The sequence below is a fragment of the Tympanuchus pallidicinctus genome, unplaced genomic scaffold (assembly GCF_026119805.1).
Source record: "Tympanuchus pallidicinctus isolate F22 unplaced genomic scaffold, pur_lepc_1.0 scaffold83, whole genome shotgun sequence".
Taxonomy (NCBI): Eukaryota; Metazoa; Chordata; class Aves; order Galliformes; family Phasianidae; genus Tympanuchus; species Tympanuchus pallidicinctus.
In genome coordinates, this window is record NW_026294806.1 from 121,179 (window position 1) to 141,141 (window position 19,963).

The window sequence follows — 19,963 nt, forward strand, 5'->3', positions numbered from 1 at the left end:
GGTGATGGGAGACAATGGGAGACAATGAGCAGCAATGAGAGACAATGGGCAACAGTGGGAGATGATGGGGCACAATGGGCAGCAATGGGAGATGATGGGAGACAATGGGAGATGATGGGAGACAATGGGGGAAAATGGGCAGCAGTGGGAGATGATGGGCAACAATGGGAGACGATGGGGCACGATGGGAGATGATGGGAGATGATGGGCAGCAATGGGAGACTATGAGCAGCAATGAGAGATAATGAGCAGCAATGGGAGACGATGGGCAGCAATGGGAGATGATGGGAGACAATGAGCAGCAATGGGAGACAATGGGCAACTTAAGCGTGACAGTTGTCAACAGTGGGCAAAAAGTGGGCTGTGTAACAGTGGGCAGTGTTACAATGGGCAGCAGTGATCAACAAAGTGGGCAATGTCATTGTGACAGTGGGCAGCTGAAGGTCTCTGATGGGCAGCAGTGCACCGCACCGCTCACCTCCAGGCCCCTGGGGTTCTCACCCTCATGGGTCCCCACTGAAGTAGGGGTATCTGGGCCATGCAGCCCGCAACACCAGTGCTGGCACTGAGCTGTGGTTCCTCCCTGAGCCCTTTTTGCTCAGCTGCAGTGCTGTCACCGTTCTGCTTTGTCTCCTGTGTTGTCCGTATCGCACTGGGGCAGAGAACCATTCTGCCTTCCCACATTAACAACAGCTTTGTTAATTGAGCTCTGTGATGAGCGTGGGGCAGCAGGTTCAGCACCCCCCCAGCTCTGCTAAGGCTGCACCAGGGCTTGTGCTTCCCTGGATGTGAAATCTCCCTGCTGCAGGGAGCTCTGTGCCATTGCAGGCTCATCTGCATTGAAGCTGAATTCTGGCCCAGTGCTCAGCCAGCACTTTGTGTGCACTGAATGCCCTGAGTGAGGTTAAAACACATCGAGCTCAAAGCAGTGGGCTCTGCACTGTGCAGGGGGTGCAGGTGGCATTGCACCCAGCATTGCTCTGTGCTGCACCCAGCATTGCTCTGTGCTGCACCCAGCACTGCTCTGTCCTGCACCCAGCACTGCTCTGTCCTGCACCCAGCACTGCTCTGTGCTGCAACCAGCATTGCTCTGTGCTGCACCCAGCATTGCTCTGTGCTGCACCCAGCACTGCTCTGTGCTGCACCCAGCATTGCTCTGTGCTGCACCCAGCACTGCTCTGTGCTGCACCCAGCATTGCTCTGTGCTGCACCCAGCACTGCTCTGTCCTGCACCCAGCACTGCTCTGTCCTGCACCCAGCATTGCTCTGTGCCGCACCCAGCATTGCTCTGTGCTGCACCCAGCATTGCTCTGTGCTGCACCCAGCATTGCTCTGTGCTGCACCCAGCACTGCTCTGTGCTGCACCCAGCACTGCTCTGTGCTGCACCCAGCACTGCTCTGTGCTGCACCCAGCATTGCTCTGTCCTGCACCCAGCATTGCTCTGTGCTGCACCCAGCATTGCTCTGTCCTGCACCCAGCATTGCTCTGTGCTGCACCCAGCACTGCTCTGTCCTGCACCCAGCATTGCTCTGTCCTGCACCCAGCATTGCTCTGTCCTGCACCCAGCATTGCTCTGTGCTGCACCCAGCATTGCTCTGTGCTGCACCCAGCATTGCTCTGTGCTGCACCCAGCATTGCTGTGTCCTGCACCCAGCATTGCTCTGTGCTTCACCCAGCATTGCTCTGTCCTGCACCCAGCACTGCTCTGTCCTGCACCCAGCATTGCTCTGTGCTGCACCCAGCACTGCTCTGTGCTGCACCCAGCATTGCTCTGTGCTGCACCCAGCACTGCTCTATGCTGCACCCAGCACTGCTCTGTCCTGCACCCAGCGTTGCTCTGTGCTGCACCCAGCATTGCTCTGTGCTGCACCCAGCACTGCTCTATGCTGCACCCAGCATTGCTCTGTGCTGCACCCAGCACTGCTCTGTGCTGCACCCAGCATTGCTCTGTCCTGCACCCAGCATTGCTCTGTCCTGCACCCAGCACTGCTCTGTGCTGCACCCAGCACTGCTCTGTGCTGCACCCAGCACTGCTCTGTGCTGCACCCAGCATTGCTCTGTGCTGCACCCAGCATTGCTCTGTGCTGCACCCAGCACTGCTCTGTGCTGCACCCAGCATTGCTCTGTGCTGCACCCAGCATTGCTCTGTGCTTCACCCAGCATTGCTCTGTGCTGCACCCAGCACTGCTCCCCACTCAGCTCCAGCTCCTTTTCCTGCCGTGCTGCAGCCCATGCAGTTGCACAGCCCAAGAGCAGCTCTGGACACGCTCCTGTTTTCCTCTTTTGCACTGTTTGGTAAATGGGTGCTGGCAATCAGTTTTGCCCTGCAGTGAGGCATCAGCTGCGTTTGCTGCCTCATTTTGGAGGGCTGCACATCCCTGTGTCCCGCAGACAAAGGTTTGCACAGCGCACAGCTCCCATCCCCGCGCTGCCGCAGCCTCTCCTCGCTTCTCTCCAAACAAGATTCCTTTGGGATGCAGACACCCAGCCCCGCGTTTACCCAGAGCCCAAAAATGAGCCGAATCGGGGCTGCATTTGGCACTTGGGGGGATGCAATGCATGACATCCCACCCCGAATCCTTCAACCCCTCCAAAAATGGGCTGCAGCCACGACAGCTCTTCAGCTGCCGCTGGAGGGGATTGGATACGAAAGGCAGCGCCGCGGCCGTAACTCATCCCATTTTTTCATCCCTCCTTCTCCCCCCCCTCCTCCCCGTCCCCCCGGCGCTGCTCTCAGTGTAACATGACATGATTTAGGGCTCAAGTGCTGGGCTCCGTCTCGGGGTTTCTTTGCTGCATGGGGTTGAGGGGGGGGAAGAGGTTGGTGCCAAAGCGCCCAGCAGAAAGCGAGCTGCAGGATGGAGCATTTTCTGCCTTTTCCCCTTTTTTCAGCATTTGGAAATGCTGTGTGGGTTCCTCCCCTTCCCCCCCCCCCCCCCCCAAATCTCTGCAGAGGGTTTATGTGCTGCAGATTTCAGTTTCCCTTAATGGAAAAATGGGGTAAAAAGTGCAGCTTTTGTCCTTGGTTTGGTTGTGTTGCGTTGCAGGTGGGAACGGTGCGGGTTGGGAACGGGGAGAGGGAACTTGGGAACGATGAGGGGGAAAAATGGGGAATATGGGGGGGTGTGGGGAATAGTGGGAATAATGGGAATAATAGGGGGAATAATGGGGAATAATGGGGAATAGGGACAAATAATGGGGAGTGGGGATGGGGAATCATGGGAAATGGGGATGGGAGATAAGGAATGGGGAAAGGGAATGAGAAATAATGGGAAATGGGGAACCCAGGAATGGGAAAGAAGGGGTGGGGAAGGGGAAATAATGGGGAAGGGGGAATTGGGAGTGGGAGATAATGGCAAAACGAAAACAACCCCGTCCCATGCTGACCCCCATCCCGATGGCTGCCCTGCAGCCGTGCTTTGTTGCAGCCCACGAGGAGCTGCTCCTCCGTCCTCCTCTGCAGGAGGGTTTGCTTTAACCCTGTCCTCCCCTCTGCCCTTTCTGCCTTTGTCTGTGTTCAGGCAGCATCCCGGCCCCATTGCGGAGTTCCGTGGGGCGGCCGTGAGCCCCCCGGCCCCACAGAAATCCCTTGTTTTTTTCCCCACTGTTCTGCCTCTGGTGGATGTTGGACCGGCTGCGAATTGCAGGGCATTAAAAGCCTCATCTGCCCCGTCCCTAAGAGCCGAGCAGCCCCTAATTACGGCCTCTAATTAGGGCCGGCATCAAGCTGAGTTTCCTATCAGCTGCACTCTTCATAAACGGGTTCTCGGCCATCACTGTGCCCCATTCACTGCACGCAGTGCTGTTTTCCATCTGAGCAGTGTGCAAACACCACTCTGTGCCCCAACCTCGTCCCAGCCCCAACACCATCCCCAACCGCAACCCCATCCCATCCCAACCCCATCTCCATCCTCATCCCAACCCCATCCCATCCCCATCTTCATCCCCATCCCCATCTCCATCCCCATCCCCATCCCAACCCCATCCCACCCCCATCCCCCTCCCATCCCATCCCCATCTCCATCCCCATCCCAACCCCACCCCATCCCCATCTCCATCGCCACCCCATCTCCATCGCCATCCCAACCCCACCCCATCCCCATCTCCATCCCCACCCCATCTCATCCCATCCCATCCCCATCCTCACCTCATGCCCACCCCATCCCATCCCATCCCCATCCCATCCCAATCCCAATCCCATCCCATCCCATCCCAATCCCAATCCCATCCCATCCCAACCCCATACTCACCCCATCCCCACCCCATCCCCATCCCCACCCCATCCCCATCCCCATTTCCATCCCCATCCCCATCCCCATCCCCATCCCATCTCAACCCCACTCCATCCCATCCAGTCTCCATCCCCATCCCCACCCCACCCCATCCCCATCTCCATCCCCATCCCAACCCCATCCCCACCCCATTCCATCCCATCACCATCTCCACCCCATCCCCATCCCATCCCATCCCCATTTCCATCCCCATCCCCATCCCCATCCCATCCCATCCCCAACCCCCCACCCCATCCCCAGTCCCATAAAACGCAACCCGCATTTATTCACCCTTTTCTGAACCGTTTCATTTCAGAGGTTTACAAACGAGGACCACCTGGCAGTTCATAAACACAAACATGAGATGACATTGAAATTCGGCCCGGCGCGCACCGACTCGGTCATCATGGCAGGTACGGCTCAGCCCCGCGCCGCGTTAATGCCCACGGCTGCAAGATTAATGCTGGGGAGCAGATGCAGCGAGCCACGTCTCTGCCTCCCATAAAAAGCCCTGTGATCTGCATTTAATCAGGAGCAGAGCGGAGCTGGAGGCTGCTGACTTTCTGCTCGTTGGTTTTTTTTCCCCCCCCGCTTTCTTGACGGCGGTGTTGGGTTTTTTCTCCTTCTCTCTTTTGTTTTCCCCCCCCTTTTTGTCATTTGGAGGGGGGTGATGGGTGGACGGAGGTTCCTCTCTGGTGCAGGATGTGACAGCGAAGCTCCTTCCCCAGCACAGGCGTCGGCTTTTCCTTTTTTGGGGGTTTTGTTTTGTGAACCCAAACAGCCCCGAGTGCTGCAGGGTCAGCACAGCCCGTATGGGGAAAAGAAGGCACAGATCGGGGTCTGGCGGCAGAGCAGCGCTGCTTACTGATGCTCTCCTGCTTCGTTGGGATCCTCTTTTGGGTCTCCTATGGGGTGGGGGGTTTGTGTAGGGCTGAGAGCAGGGAAATCCCTTCTGCAGCCCTTGGGAAGGACGCGCTCACCCCACCTCCATCTCCAGCCCCATTTTGGGGCTGACGGGGAAGCGGCAATTCAGATTGCTGTGAGCCAGGGTTAGTGTTAGGGGTAGGGTTAAGTGTAAGGGGTGCAGGGTTGGGTTGGGTTGGGGTTGGCGGCTGTGGGTGAGGTCCTAAGAGAGCTGAGGCTGGACCCCAAGGGACCCAAAATGGGGAGAATTCGTTCCATGTGGGATCAGCGTCATGGGAGCTGATGGGGAAGGCATTGGGGTGGGGGCTGCAGGCAGGCTCAGTTTCCTGAAGGTCAGTTCTCCTTCAGTGAGCCCTTTGCTAAATAGGGGTGGGGGGTGGCTTTTCCTCTATGGACTCCCATCCATGTTGGCTGGGAGGGGATGGGAGCACAGATGAGGTGGTTCCATTCCCAAATCCTCATCTCTGCAGCTCCCAAAGGTGCACAGAGTCGTGGGTGAGATGCCAGCACAAAACACTTCAGGAACTGCTTTGTCCCGGGGTTTTCTTCCTCCCTCCCTCCCTCATTAGCTTTGTGCTAACGAGCGGCAGGATTCACCCGCACCAAAACACTGCAGTGAGGATGTGGAGGGTCAGAAGGAACAGAGCTCTCCCCACGCGAGGACTGATTGAAATGGGGATTGGGAGCTTCTGGGCAGTTCCTGGAGGTTGGGATGGGAGAGGTGGTGGGCTGGGAGCAGTCCTGGTGCTTTGTGGCATCAGGTGAGCGGTGCTGAGCGGGGAATGGTCCAAAAAGAGACCTGAAAACGCTGCAGAAGCAGCATCCCACTGAGATCTGCAGCCAGAGCAGGTCGTGGGCTTAATGGGGAGAGGTGTGGGCGAGCAAAGCGTGCTTAATGAACAAACCTTAATGAGGCAGGGAGGGTGGAATGCACCACGGCTCAAGGGAAGCATCCCAAGGACCCCCTTTGTGCTGGAAAGAGCAGGAGGGTCCCGTGCAGGCGGGTTGCTGCTGGTGGGTTTCTCCTCCTCCTCTGATCCCTCTGTGCTTTTGGGATCTGCTCCTTTCTGGGGACACCAACCCCACTCCTGCCCTCCGGTGTTGCCCCCGAGGACGGGCAGAGCCCCGGGTTGGGAGGGACAGGCCAGGAAAACACCGTCAGGTTTTGTGCTGAGCGGGGGGGTGCAGGAGGGGCGCAGGGGGGTACGGTGTGAATTGGTGTCGTTGTGCTGCCCCCCCAGATCAGACCCCGACGCCGACTCGGTTCCTGAAGAACTGCGAGGAGGTGGGGCTGTTCAACGAGCTGGCGAGCTCCTTCGAGCACGAGTTCAAGAAAGCCTCCGAGGATGAGGAGAAAAAGGCAAGAGGAGAAAGGCAGCGCTGGGAGCCCGGGCCGGGGGGGGGGCTGTGCTGGAGGGCAGGACGTCCTGCTGTGCCCATGTTGGGGTTTTCCTGCGGGGTGACTCTGGCTGCCAGTCGTGTGATGGGAGCCCCGTTTAGAGCGGGTTGGAAGGGTTTCTTATTCCCTCATTCCAAAGGGCAAAGAGGCGGTAATCCCAAACACGGCGCTGATCGGGGTGCAAAGGACCAACCCTGGGGGCTCCGGGATCTGAGCGGAATCCTTTCTGAACCTCTCCGGGTGTCAGATCCCCAACGATGCTCCCCAGAGGTGCAGCTCTGGGGTCCCCCCACAAAGGAGCAGGGCAGGGCTCGCGCAGCACCATCCACAGCGCGGTGCATTGCGGAGGGGAGCGGGGCTGCATGCAGGGGGGGCTGCGCTAACAACAAAGAGCCCCCTCGGCTGCCGGCAGCATCGATCCGGGCTGCCCCCGCCACCCCGGGGCTGAAGGACGGCGGGATCTCATCAGCCAGCAGCTCATTAAGGACGACTCCCCCCCTTCCCTTCTCAGGGATCGGAGGAGCACAGCTGCGTGCGGGGCTCTTAGGCTGCCACATACATTTACGGGGTTGATGGATGGACGTCCGTCCGCCCGCAGTCAGCGGCGCTGCTCGGAAATAAACCGCGGGAGCAGAGCGGCGTAAATCTTCCCCGAGATGGGGGACGGAGGAATTGGGAACGAGCGCTGCAAAGTGCCTCTCTCTGCTCCTGGCAGCACTCATCCATCTCCGCTCAGCGCTGCGGGGCCGTGCGGGCCTTCCTCCCCTCTGCACCTTTTGTTCTCCGCAGCTCAGACTGGAGCTGCGCCCCGTTGGCGGTTTGGGGTCGGCGCGGCTCAGCCGCCCGCAGTCTCGCCGCTCGCTTTACGGGGAGACCACCCAGCTCCCGTTGCTCTGCAGCCTTCAGCTCTGGGATATTTGCCTTGTAATTTTTGTTTGGCTCTTCAGGACGGCCGCAGGCAAAATATTTCCGCCAGCAGTCGGGAGAACGGCAGCGGCTCCGAGCTCAGGGGGTGGTTTGGGCGGAGGGGACGCGTTGACCCTCCCCAAAAAGCTCTGCTCAGCCCCCAGCCCCGCTGCCTCTGTGCCCCCCGAGCTGCTGCTGCATCGCTGCGATGCTCAGAGCATTGGCTGCCGGCGGCCCCACGGCTGCTGCAGGGTTTTGTCCTCTGTTTCCAAGGGTGGTCCGACAGCAGCGCCTTAATTAAAACCATGGGAGCAGCGGGAGCTTCCCTGGAGGCGCTTTAAGTGGTTCGAAATTTGCCTGCATGTTAATCCCTTCTCCTTTGTGCTTCCCATCTCTGCTGAGCAGGGCAGGTACGTGGCCACAGGCTCCGGTGTAAATCAGCGCCACAGCAGCCCCAGAGGCACAGATTTACCTTTTTGCCTCAATTTTCCCTCCCTGGAGAGGAGTTCAGATGCAGCAGAGGAGGAGGTGTGGGTTAGGGGCCGGGCTGGGCTGCCGAGCAGGGATGGGGGATGGAGAGCAGCTCTGAGTTACGGGCATTTCTGCCCTTAATCTGCCGCTCAGTGCAGGGGCCACTCCATCCAAATCCACCCCACAGCTCCATCCCACTCCGTTCCCTCCCAGCCCCACAGAAGCAGCCTCTCTCTCGTGTCCCCCCCCCCATTGTCACCTTCTTCCCATCCCCACCAGCTCCCCATCAGCTGCAATGGGGCACGTGGCACTGCGGGAGCCCAGGCTGGCGGCGTGTTGCCATCTGTGGGCATGCAGTCGGGTTTCATTTTAATGGGGAGCCCGTGGATGTTTAATAACTTGCATGGCTCTTTGTTTGCTTTCGATAATCGGGCAGTAAAATAATTCAGGCTGATTTATACAACGCTTTGCAGCTCTTTCTGCGGATGAAGGTGCCCTCTGTGGCTCAGGGCTTTGTTACCTGCTTTCCTCCACAGAGCCCTGGGATGCAAAGAATCAGCTCTGTGTTCTCAGCACGAGGTGCCATTGGGGCCGTGTGCTCACGGGGCCGGCGCGGCTTCGCTCTCCGCCTCGGGCTCCCAGCTGCTGTTTCAGGACCAATAAATAATAATAATTTGGCAGCTCAGAGCTGCAGCTCTTCCTTTGGGAACGGGCGGCCGTTCGGCAGGCGATGTGAGCTCATTGTCCTCTCAATCCATCGCTGGTTTTTCCGCAGAGCAACGCAGCCCTGGACATGTCGCTGCCCTCCACCCCAGACGTCAAAATAAAGGAGGAGGAGCCGGTGGAGGTGGACTCGTCCCCCCCTGACAGCCCTGCCTCCAACCCCCGGTCACCGCAGAGCAAGGAGAAGGTACGTCTGACCCCCAGCCCCGGCAGAGGCTGCACAGAGCAGAGCTTCCCCCTGTTTGGGTACCACTGTGGCTCATCTTGTTTGTGAAAGACAGAGAATCACTTCTTCCCTCCCCGCCGCTCTTCAAACACGCTTAAATCTCCACGTGGAGGTGAAGAGAAGCTTCCTGCCTGTCCCAGGAATGCTCTTCAGGTGGGGATGAAGTGCAGCCGTGCAGCTTCACCCCCAGGGTGGGCTGCAGGTGGTCAGAGCAGGAGAGGAGCAGTGAATCACAGAGGGGATGACTTCCCAGAGCCAGAATCTCTGTGCCCCGTTCCCTGCAGTGACATACGGTCAGTTTGGGTAAATGGTGCCCCTCTGTGCCTCAGGTTCTGTGCCTGAAGTTTCAGAGCCAGCAGAGGGAAACCAGAAGGGGCAAAGTATGGGAACTGCTGAGTCCTTGCCTGACCCACTGGTTGAGCACCAGGGGAAAGGAACCGGGCAGCCCTGGGAGCACAGGTGAAGGCAGTGCAGAAGCAGAAGAGGTGGAGCCTGGCTGCACCACTCTTAGACCCCATTTAAGGGCTGACTGCGGCTGGGGAAGGGTCTCTGTTTGGGGATCCCTCCTTTGTGCAGCTCAGAGACGAGTGAGCGCCTTCCCTTTGGAATGCCATCCCATTCTCTCTGGTCCCTTTGCTGCTGTACTCCTGTTTTGCCCTTCCACCGTGTTGATCTGTCAGATTGTAACAGGCAGCCAGGTTTGGGTGAAGGTAAATCATGGGATCGTGGAGCGTTTGGGCTGGAAGAGTCCTTAGAGATCATGGAACCGTAGGATGGTTGAGCTGGAAAGGATCTCACAGCTCCAGTTAATAACTGAACAGTAACCTCGTGTCTCCTTTTATCTGTTGGCCACCTTTAGGAGATCACTCCCAAGCCTGTGATCATTTCCACGCCAACACCAACCATCGTGCGCCCCGGATCGCTGCCCCTGCACCTGGGCTACGACCCCCTGCACCCCACGCTGCCTTCCCCAACCTCTGTCATCACCCAGGCCCCGCCATCCAACAGGCAGCTCGGGTGAGTTTGTAGCACAAGTCCTTGCCCCGAGGCTCCCCTCCTGTTATGCTTCCCGAGCAGTAATTAGGGACCCAGAGAAGTTCCTTGATTGGCAGAAGATCCGAGGTGCTGCGGCTGCTTGGGCATAAGGGCCTCATTGCAAAAGCAGAATGGGGTGGAAGTGCAGGAGGCAGGAACTAATTGTTGCAGTGTAATGAAACGAGGCGGATCTCACTGCAGGGAGAAATTAATCCCCGAACACAGAATCATAGAAGCTTCCACCAGGAGGTGCCCTGGGCTCCCACAGCTCTGCACGCTCCGTGGGGCTCTCCCAGCACTTCCCAGCCTGAACTGGGGGCCCAGTGCTCCTCATGGGGCCTCCCCAGCACAGAGCAGAGTGGGGAGCACCTCTGTGCAGTGACCCCAGGGAGCCATTGGCCTCCTTGGCCACCAGGGCACGCAGCTGGTTGTGGTCGATCGTTGGTCAGCCAGGACACCGTTGGTGTTCTCAGCCACCAGGGCACACTTCTGGCTCACGGTCTCCCTCGTTGCCACCGGGACCCCCAGGTCCTTCTCTGCAGAGCTCCTTTCCATGAGCCCGGCCCTGATGCACACCAAAGCCCTGATGGTGTCTGGGGACTCCCCAGCTGCCTTTGCAGCCTGGTGCGGGGCAGAGAGCTCAGCAAAGCCACCCGTAGGAAGCTGTCTGTGTCTGTAGTGGCCATGGGATTTTCTCAGACAGCCGCTGCCTCTGCAGCAGAGCCTCTTCTCCAGCCTCTGCCCTCCTGCACGCTCAGCATCTGCCCTGGGAGCCGTTCGTTTCAGCCCAGCGATCGACTGCCCCTTTTTGCCCCTTGATGCATCCAGCATCAGCTCAGAGCTCACTGCTGGCTGCAGCCCTCGGGAGATGCCCTTCTTCTGCCCTTGTTCCACCTGCATTCTGCCTCTATTCCACCTTTATTCTGCCCTTGTTCTGCCTGCATTCTGCCTCTATTCCACCTTTATTCTGCCCTTGTTCCACCTGCATTCTGCCTGTATTCCACCTTTATTCTGCCCTTGTTCTGCCTGCATTCTGCCTGCATTCCACCTTTATTCTGCCTGTGTTCCACCTGCATTCTGCCTGCATTCCACCTTTATTCTGCCTGCATTCCACCTTTATTCTGCCTGTGTTCCACCTGCATTCTGCCTGCATTCCACCTTTATTCCGCCTGCATTCCACCTTTATTCTGCCTCTGTTCCACCTTTATTCTGCCCTTGTTCTGCCTGCATTCTGCCTGCATTCCACCTTTATTCTGCCCTTGTTCTGCCTGCATTCTGCCTGTAACCCAGGCTGTTTGGTGCAGAGTCCCCCCTCGCTTGGAGACATGAGAAAATCAAACTGGAGCAATCTGGGCTTCAATGGGGTTTTGTGTCCTCTGCAGCTCTCAGGGATGGATCCATCCCACAGCTCCACGGGGGGGGGGGGGGGTTTGGCTGCAGCCATAATGGGGCCGCAGCGGCCGCGGGGGGGTTGTCAGCGTGACAGAGATGGAGGGGAGGGCTGTGACCTCCCCACAGCTCGCCTTGTTAGCCTGGGATTTTCAAAGCAGCCTGGAGGATTTGGGATGCCCAATAGAAATGAATGAGAGCCGAGCGTTGGCGTTCCCAGGGCAGCCTTAAAAATTCCAGCCTGAGTTATGGGCACGCGGAGCCCCCCTCTCTGACCCCGCTCCCCCCACGCCGCCGTCGCTCCGCGCCGGCTCCATCCATCCCCCATCCCCTGGGCTGCGCTGGGAGGAGGGGGCAGCTCTGCTCTCCTCCCTACTGCTCTCTGCACCGTTCTGCTCCGAGCAGGAGGAGCTCCAGGGTCGTTTTCCTTCCTCTCCCCATCGCTTGCTCCGTTCCACCCCCCTTTCCCTGTGCAGGACGGTCACCGCCTGAGCGCGGCGCTCTGAAATGGAGTGAGAGGAGCGAAATGGAGGCAGAGCCCTTGAGCCGAGCGAAATCTGCAGTGGAAAAAAAAAAAATCCTTGGTTGTTTTCATTTGTAGCAATGAGGCCCCATCGCCTCCACCCCACCTTCCACACTGCTCAGTTCACAAAGCGCCCTTCGGAAAGGGGAAAGCCCGCAGTTCATTCGTGCTGCCTGGACGACGCCGGCCCCAAATAACCCCCGAGCCCCGCGCTGTCTTTGCAGGTCACCCACAGGTTCCCTTCCGCTCGTCGTGCAGCTGCCAAACGGGCAGACGATGCCCGTCCTGCCCGGCCCCCCCATGCAGATGCCGTCTGTGATATCGGTAAGGGAAACGCAGCACGGCTCCGCCAGGCGGAGGGGAGGGAGGGACGGCGCTTTTCCCCCTGCCAAGGCGCTTCCGTGCTGCAGAAATTAAAGTGCGTCTCCCCGCCCTGCGCAGGATAAGGCTTGAAGCAGGAGGGGAGGGTGGGTTTTGGTGGGGGGGGGGGCGGCTCTGGCAAGGCAGCAGTAACGCGGCGATCGCACTAGAGGGCAATCAGTCTGGAGAAGAAACAAAGCCGTGCCCGGACAGATGGCTCACGCCGTGGATGGAGGCTGGGAGCTGCAGGGGCACCGATTACCGCTCCCATTTGGAGCCGCGTGCTGCAGTCGGAACCATCCGAGCTTGCAGTGAACGTGTTGCTCTTTGCAGGCCAGCAAAGCCGCCCCCCCCTCTGCCCCTGCATCACCAGAGTGCCGTGCAAATGTTCTCCTCACGTGCTGGGCTTTTTGCATGCGGGGAATTACAGAGCTCAGGAGCAGCTCTGAGCCCCGAGAGCCTCAGCTTCCCCCCCACCCCCTCCCAGGCACGGATCCCGCTGTGTGTTTTGGCTTTGGAGCAGCCAAAGCTGCCCCAGGTTGAGGGGAGGTCGGTGTCAGAGCAGGCAGCCCCGCGCTGCTCGTGGGCACGCAGCTCTCTGCGCCGTGCTGCTGCCTGCAGGCACGGCTTTGGGGCTGCAGTGCTTTGCAACAGCGGACCTGAGCGGCGTGCCAACGCAAGTGCAGGTTCTGTGTTCCCCGTGGTGAGGGCAGAGCTCTCCTCGCTTAGCAGGAGACGCTTCGATGCTCCCCCGGCGCTGCTGCAGCTCTGCAGCGCTGCCGAGAACCGGAGCGCTGCGTTTCTTCCCACCCAGGGATGGGGAGAGGAGGGAGGTGTGGGGCTGCTGCTGCCGGGCAATCCTTCACCAGCAACCGTGGCCACCAAAGGGGCGGCTGCTGCCCTGGGCTGACAGCAGCACTGATAAACGGCGGCAGTTAAACGCCGAGATTTGTCAGGGCTGATAAATGCGCTCGGTCGGGGAATGATGGCGGGGCTCGTTGGCACCGCGGCTCCTAACGCTGCGTCGGTTCCTCCCCATCAGCTGGCACGGCCCGTCTCCATCGTGCCCAACATTCCCGGCATCCCCGGGCCGCCCATCAGCAGCAGCGGCTCCGTTTCCCCGTCGGGTCTCCCCGTGCACTCAGAAGCCAAAATGGTGAGTGTGCAACGCGTGCCCGTTCCGTCTGCGCTGGCCCCTGCAGGAAGGCTTTTTCCCCTTGGTTTTTTGCAAAGAGCAGCTCTGAAATCAGGTCGGAGTGCTGCTCTGTGCTGGGATCAGGTGTTGGAGGGGCTGCGGCTCTGGCCTGCAGGGTGGGCACTCGGTGCTGGTGGGACGCAGCTCAGCCTGGCGTCGTCTGTGCAGAGCTGCTGCCTGCATCCAAGGTAACAGATGGGCTGGAGGTGGGCTTGGGGATGGCGGAGCCAAGAGCAGGGATGCTGTGCTGCAATCCGAGGGTCTGGGTAATGGGTTTTGTGCAGAGCCTTCGACTGAAGGTCTGTGAGGGAAAAAACACCTCAATTTTAGAACAAAGGGCAGCGAAACCCCGTTGTTTTTTGGTCAGAACGGGGGGGGGGGGGGGGGTGCAGATCTGCCTCCCTGCAGCGCTGTGCTGTTCCACGCTGCCACCTCTCCACGCCACCACCAAGTGTGTGCAGGGCTCACGGGCAGAGCTGCACCATGGCTGAGATATCTCAGAACGCTCAAGGGATGAAAGGAGGCCCTCCACCATCCCCATCCCATCCCCATGTGGGCACTGTGTCAGTTTGGGGATGCGGGCACCTGTCTGAGCTGCTGCCTGCCTCGAGCCAAGCCAGGCGGTGGTGGTGGCTTCACTTGGGTTTGGAACGGCCGCTGTCTCTCCTCAGTCACCTGGGTGGGAAAGGAGCTGCATTAAGCCTCAGCAGAGCGGGGAAGGGGTGGCTGATGTCCCTTGTTCTCCTCTGGCAGAGGCTGAAGGCCAGCTTGACGGCGTCTTCCTCGCTGAACGGCAGCGGCCTGGTGGTGGGCTCAGCCAGCACGATGGTGACGGCGCGCCCAGAGCAGAGCCAGATCCTCGTCCAGCACCCCGACGCTCCATCGCCAGCTCAGCCTCAGGTCTGCTGCTGCCCAGCCCCGGCGCTGGGGGTTGCTGAGCCTCAGGGGAGCAAACCTCGCACCTTCCCGGTTTGCAAAAACGGTTTAAAAGCTTTGTTTTTCCAGCGCTGCTTCGGCTCTGAGGCTCTCGAACGCCACCAGGCAGAAAACTCCACCGAGGCGTTCATCTGCTTGACAAGGGCTGCAGTTTGAAAGAACATTTTGCTCCCTTCTCCCCGTTCGATTACGAGGGTTAAAGGCTCCCCTCTCAGGCAATCAGCTCCGGCAGCTCCTGCCAGCTCACCAAATGCCAGCCCTCCATCAGCATCGCCACCTGCTCTGTCAGTCGCAGCGCCTTCCAAAAGTTTTAATGTCCATCTGCTGCCTGACAGCCCAGCAGCCGCAGTGGCAGAGCCCACCAGGTTGGGACCCCGCACCCTCCCCGCCGTTTCCTTTGTTCTGAAATGAGCCTGGGATGTGGTGTGGAGCTACAAAATCTTCCCGTTGCCTCCGAGAGCGCGTCTGGCTGAAGGCGTTTGGAGAAAATGGAAAGCAAATTAATCTTGAAAGCAAATTGCCCACTCAGAAACCACTGTTTGTGCTCTGCCTGTGCTTGTGGACCCCGAGCGTGGTTCCGTTCCTCCCCAGCCCGCTCTGCAAACCGGATCCCTCTTTCCCCCAGCCCCAAGATCCCGCATCTCCTCCTCCAGGCCTGGTGGGAAACGCTTGCTCCGCTCTGTTGGCTGCGTGCTCCCTTTCAGCATCTCTTCTCCCCATCTCCAGGTTTCCCCTGCACAACCCACTCCCAGCACCGGCGGTCGGCGGAGGCGGACGGTCGATGAGGACCCCGATGAGCGCCGGCAGCGTTTCCTGGAGAGGAACAGAGCTGCTGCCTCGCGCTGCCGGCAGAAACGCAAGCTGTGGGTGTCTTCCTTAGAGAAGAAAGCCGAGGAGCTCACAACCCAGAACATCCAGCTGAGCGTGAGTATGTGACCAGTAAGGCTGAGCTCAGCCGGGTCGGTCACCGCGGAGGGAACGTCGTCCCCGTGCTGCAGAGAAAACGCCTTCGGGTGCTGCTGTGAGCTCCACACGTATCAGTGCAGGTCAGGGGCTGAGCTGTTGGAAAGGAGCCGTGTGGAGGAGGACCTGGTGGGCTGTGTGCCCTGAAGGCCAGCGGTGCCCTGGTTGGCCAAAGGTTGGCCAGCAGCTGACCGGTGATCAGCCATGAGCCAGCAGTGAGCTCCAGTGGCCAAGAAAGCCGGTGGTTCCCTGGGGGGAGCTGCACAGAGCACCTCCTGCTGGGGACGGGGTGAAAGCAGCCGCGTTTATAGGACAAAAATCTCCTTCCTGGAGGTGGGAGCGCTCTGCTGGCACAGGTCAGCACAGCACAGCAGTCCCGCTTCCCTTCATGGGGCAGAGGGCTGAGCAAGGAGGTTTTGCAGCTGCAGCCACAGATTTTTGCGAAGAATTGAGTCTTTCTGGCTGCTCCCCTCCTGCCTGCAGAAGTGCAGCAGGTCTAAAAGCAGCTGAACGGAACCTTTCTCCTCTTGCAATTATCCCCCTCATTAATGCCCTCAGCGTTGGCCTGCGATTGGTCTGCAAAAACCAAACTCGTGTCCATCCTGGCCTTTTTCTCCCACTGCTTGCCCACGACTCATGGAATGGGATTTTTTTCAGTAGCGCCGATGGTGGCATTGAATTCTCTTCCCAAAGTAATTCTAGAAACTGTTTCCTAGGGCAGTTCTGCAGCGTAACTGACGGAGTTTCAGCCGTTTCTCCAAACCTTTCCATAGAGGGCAGTGATTTTGCTGCACCGAGCTTGGAGGGAAGCGAACCCGAAAGTTGTGGGGGCTCAGGAAGGGTCGGGCAGAGAGAGCACAGCGAGGGGCAGCTCAGGAGAGCTCTGGTCAAGCTGGGTTGGCCACCAAATCCCCCCCACCCGGAGGCTTTGGCGTCCCCAGGCCGTCTCCAGCTCGATGCCAAGCGTTGAGCTCGCAGGACGAGCTGGCAGCAAGGCGTCCGTACGTCCACACGTCCACACGTCCACACGTCCTTGTCTTTCAATCGCAGAACGAGGTGACGCTGCTGAGGAATGAGGTGGCTCAGCTGAAGCAGCTGCTGCTGGCTCACAAGGATTGCCCCGTCACCGCGCTGCAGAAGAAGACCCAGGGCTATCTTGGTGAGCGCCGCCTGCTGCTGCCGGGAGGCTGAACCGCAGCAGGGACCACAGAAGGAGGGTTTTGTGGTTTTGGGAACCTCAGGCTTTGCTCCGTCTCCCCCTGGTTGCTGTTGTCCACGTGCAGCTTCACCCCTCCGTGCGGCCTTTTTGTCCCCGTGCTGGGGGACGTGGCTCCCAGCCAGCAGCTCCGGGCAGCACTTTGTGTCTTTAAAACCCATCTCTGCTCTGAAAGCAGGGTCAGGAACGAGCAGGTTCTGTCAGTGACATCCTGGGGCTCCAGATCTCCTTCCCTGTGACACCAGAGTGGCTCAGGAAGCTGAAGGCCTCGTTTTTATCTTCCCGTTTTCTTCCTTTCCTTCCTCTTAGTTTTTATACCACCTACTTCGTTCTCAGGCTGCCTGGCTGCTTCTCACCTCATCGCATTTTATGCAGAGGCCTTTGGAGGACTCTGCCCCCCTTCCCCCTCCATTCCCTTCCCAACTTTCCAGTTCCCATGGCAGTGTTACGTTGAGACCCTCATCAGCTTCATTTCCAGATCTCGCTCCCTTTTGCCCAGTTGTAGCAGTGGGGGATTGGGGTGGAGCTGTGGCTCCTGTTGGGCTCAGCCCTGCAGTTCTGGGCTGGGAGGTGAGCGTTCAGGAGACACAGAACCGTGGAATGACAGCGTGGATGGGTTGGGAGGGTCCTTAAAGGACATGGAAGTGTGGGATGGTTGGGTTGGAAGGGTCCTGAAAGATCACAGAACAATGGGGTGGTTGGGTTGGAAGGGTCCTGAAAGATCACAGAACAATGGGGTGGTTGTGTTGGAAAGGTCCTGAAAGGTCCAAGGTCCATGGGATGGTTGGGTTGGAAGGGTCCTGAAAGATCACAAAACTGGGATGGTTGGGTTGGAAGGGTCCTGAAAGGTCCAAGGTCCATGGGATGGTTGGGTTGGAAAGGTCCTTCAAGATCACAGAACTGTGGGATGGTTGGGTTGGAAAGGTCCAGAAAGATCACAAAACTGGGATGGTTGGGTTGGAAAGGTCCAGAAAGATCACAAAACTGGGATGGTTGTGTTGGAAAGGTCCTGAAAGGTCCAAGATCCATGGGATGGTTGGGTTAGAGGGGTCTTTAAAGGTCCCAGATCCATGGGATTTTCGGGTTGGAAGGATCCTTAAAGATCCCCAAACCACAAAATGGTTCCCCAGCCGCTTCTCCTCCATTTTCTCTTCCCTTCTCCCAACAGAAAGCCCCAAGGAGAGCTCGGAGCCCACCGGCTCCCCCGCGCCCGTCATCCAGCACAGCTCCGTCACCGCGTCCCCCAACGGCCTCAGCGTCCGCTCGGCGGCCGAAGCCGTGGCCACGTCGGTGCTGACGCAGATGGCGAACCAAAGGACAGAGCTGGCCCTGCAGCCACACGTCATCATGGCCCCACAGTCGCAGTCTGCCGGCAGATGATGCTCGTGGCCCCGCAGGACTGAGCGCGGCCGCCTCCCCCCCCCCTTTTCCCCCCTCCCCCCCACCGCGGGACGGCGCGGATTTGGGGCTTTGGTTTTCTTTGCTTCGAGCGAAGGGCGGCTGTTGGGGTTTCCGAAGCTGCACCGCGGCCCCCCGGCCCCGCGTGCGTCACCCGAAGGCGCCCGGCCGCACTTTGTGAGCCGACCTGCAGACGTTTTGCTTTCGGCTCCCGTGAACACTAAAGCTCCGCTCCCAGCAAAGTGAAGCCCCGGGGGGGAGGGGGAAGGGGGGGGGAAGGACGCGAGGTTTCGTTGCCGCTGCCCGGCGCTGTTTGAGACTGAGCAGAGCTGCTGCTGAAGGGATGGAGCTCGGGCTCCTCACCGGGGACGGATTTCGGAGCTCGGAAGCGCACCGGGATCCCCGTTGCGATGTCTGTGGGTTTCCTGCAGGGCGAACCCGGCGCTCCTCATCGCTCCCGGCCCCGAGGATCGCGACGATCTCGCGTTGGTGGCCTTAAATCCCGCATCGTTGCCTCTTCCGAGGTGGGGAGGGGGGGTGGGAGCACGGGGAGGGGGGATGCCGCTGCTTTGCCCTGAGCTTTCCCTCTCCATCCCGGTCGCGTTCTGCTCTTCTGACCCGGAGCTGAGCGGAGCAGAGCCGACCCAGCACCGAGAGCTGCGGGTTCCCTTCCAGGGCTCCTTGTGCGAGCATTGGGGATGCAGTCGGTATTTTGGAAGCGAAGGGCTCCTCTGGGACCCCCCCCCCCAAACACACACAGCTCTGTGCCCCCCCCTCCCGCCCCCCCCCCCCCCCCCCAGCTCCCCTCAGGTCGCACTTTGCCACTTTGGAGCTGAGTTCGGTGCTCAGCGCCGCTCCTTCGGGGCAGCAGAACCCGAAGCGCTGTTGGGTTGTTTTCCCATTGACCAGCAGCTCTGTGCTTCCCTTCCAACCCAGCATTTTTGCCCTGCTCCCACTTCCAGATCGGTTGAGGGCCGTCGGCGGCTCAGCAGCTCCTCCAAGCTGCGAAACGCGATGGGAACGCAGGAACTGATGGAGGAAAGCAGTCGGAGCTGCTTCGCTTTCCCCATATGCGGAGCAGCAGCCGCCCCGACCCCGCGGTGCCCCCCGGTGCCCCCCGGGACCCCCAGTGCCACGGCTCTGCCCCGGAGCTCTGCGGGGCGGCACAGCTGAGATCTCAGTGTCTCCGCGTTCACTTCACGACCCCCAAAAGAGATTTTCCAGCTCCCAACCCGAGCCCCGTGTCCTCGTGGCAGCGCTGTCACTGCCTCACCCCATAGGGGACCCCGCTGCCCGGACCCCAACCCGAATCCCTCCCCATCTCCGCGTGCCTTGAGCGGACCCCAGCCCTTCGGGCACCACAAATGGGTGCGTTGGATAAACGCTGGCATCTCCCCCCATCCAGGGGGGCGCAGCGTCCCAAAGCCATAAATTGGGGTCTCTGTGGCACTCCGGGTCGGGTCGTCCCTCCCCCCCCCCCCCCCCGTTGCCCCCCACCCCAGGGTGGCCGCCTGCCCGTCCTCCCAGCTCAGCTCCGGGACTGTGGGGAGGAGCCCAATTTCTGCTCTGGGATGAAGGATTTCTGCTTTGCCCCCCCCCCCCCCCCACCCTTTGCGGTGCCTTAACCCCTCTATGCCCCCCCCCTCACCCCCCCGTCCAGCTTTGGGGCCGGAGCTGCCCGTTGTGTCACTTCTGGACCCCGTTCCCCTTTGGATCCCCATTCGTTTGGAGGCGACGGAGGGACCCCCTCAGCTCTGACGATCAATAATGGAAGAAGCCAAGAAAAAAACGACCTTCCCCCCCTCCACCCCCCCCCCCCAAAAAAAAAAGTACGCGTAACCACGAGGTGTAGTATATACAGCATATTACGAGTATATCCAGACCTATATAGACGTGTATCACTTCCGAACGGACGCGCAGCCCTTAACGCTACGGAACGGTTTTGCGCCGTCCCCCCCCCGCAGGGCCGCCCCTGTGAGCGGGACCTCACAGCCCCGGGGGGGCGCGGGGGAACGGCGTTCATGTGC

The 19,963-nt window shown here is 59.7% G+C and overlaps 1 protein-coding gene across 3 annotated transcripts in view; it reads left to right on the top strand.

Moving 5' to 3' along the window:
* The window catches only part of LOC128074189 (cyclic AMP-dependent transcription factor ATF-7), a 55,732-nt gene extending 35,775 nt beyond the window's left edge, over nucleotides 1-19,957 (top strand). For 2 of the 3 annotated variants that reach the window (XM_052669799.1, XM_052669800.1), the window contains exons 3-12: nucleotides 4,589-4,685; nucleotides 6,438-6,556; nucleotides 8,748-8,882; nucleotides 9,781-9,938; nucleotides 12,093-12,192; nucleotides 13,271-13,384; nucleotides 14,177-14,323; nucleotides 15,086-15,283; nucleotides 16,373-16,481; nucleotides 17,707-19,957. In XM_052669799.1, the coding sequence (XP_052525759.1) occupies nucleotides 4,589-4,685; nucleotides 6,438-6,556; nucleotides 8,748-8,882; nucleotides 9,781-9,938; nucleotides 12,093-12,192; nucleotides 13,271-13,384; nucleotides 14,177-14,323; nucleotides 15,086-15,283; nucleotides 16,373-16,481; nucleotides 17,707-17,918 (1,389 nt within the window). In that variant the 3' untranslated portion in view covers nucleotides 17,919-19,957. The remainder of the gene's footprint in view (nucleotides 1-4,588; nucleotides 4,686-6,437; nucleotides 6,557-8,747; nucleotides 8,883-9,780; nucleotides 9,939-12,092; nucleotides 12,193-13,270; nucleotides 13,385-14,176; nucleotides 14,324-15,085; nucleotides 15,284-16,372; nucleotides 16,482-17,706) is intronic. The other variant, XR_008203016.1, reaches the window with a different exon arrangement.
* Nucleotides 19,958-19,963: the final 6 nt, after the last annotated feature.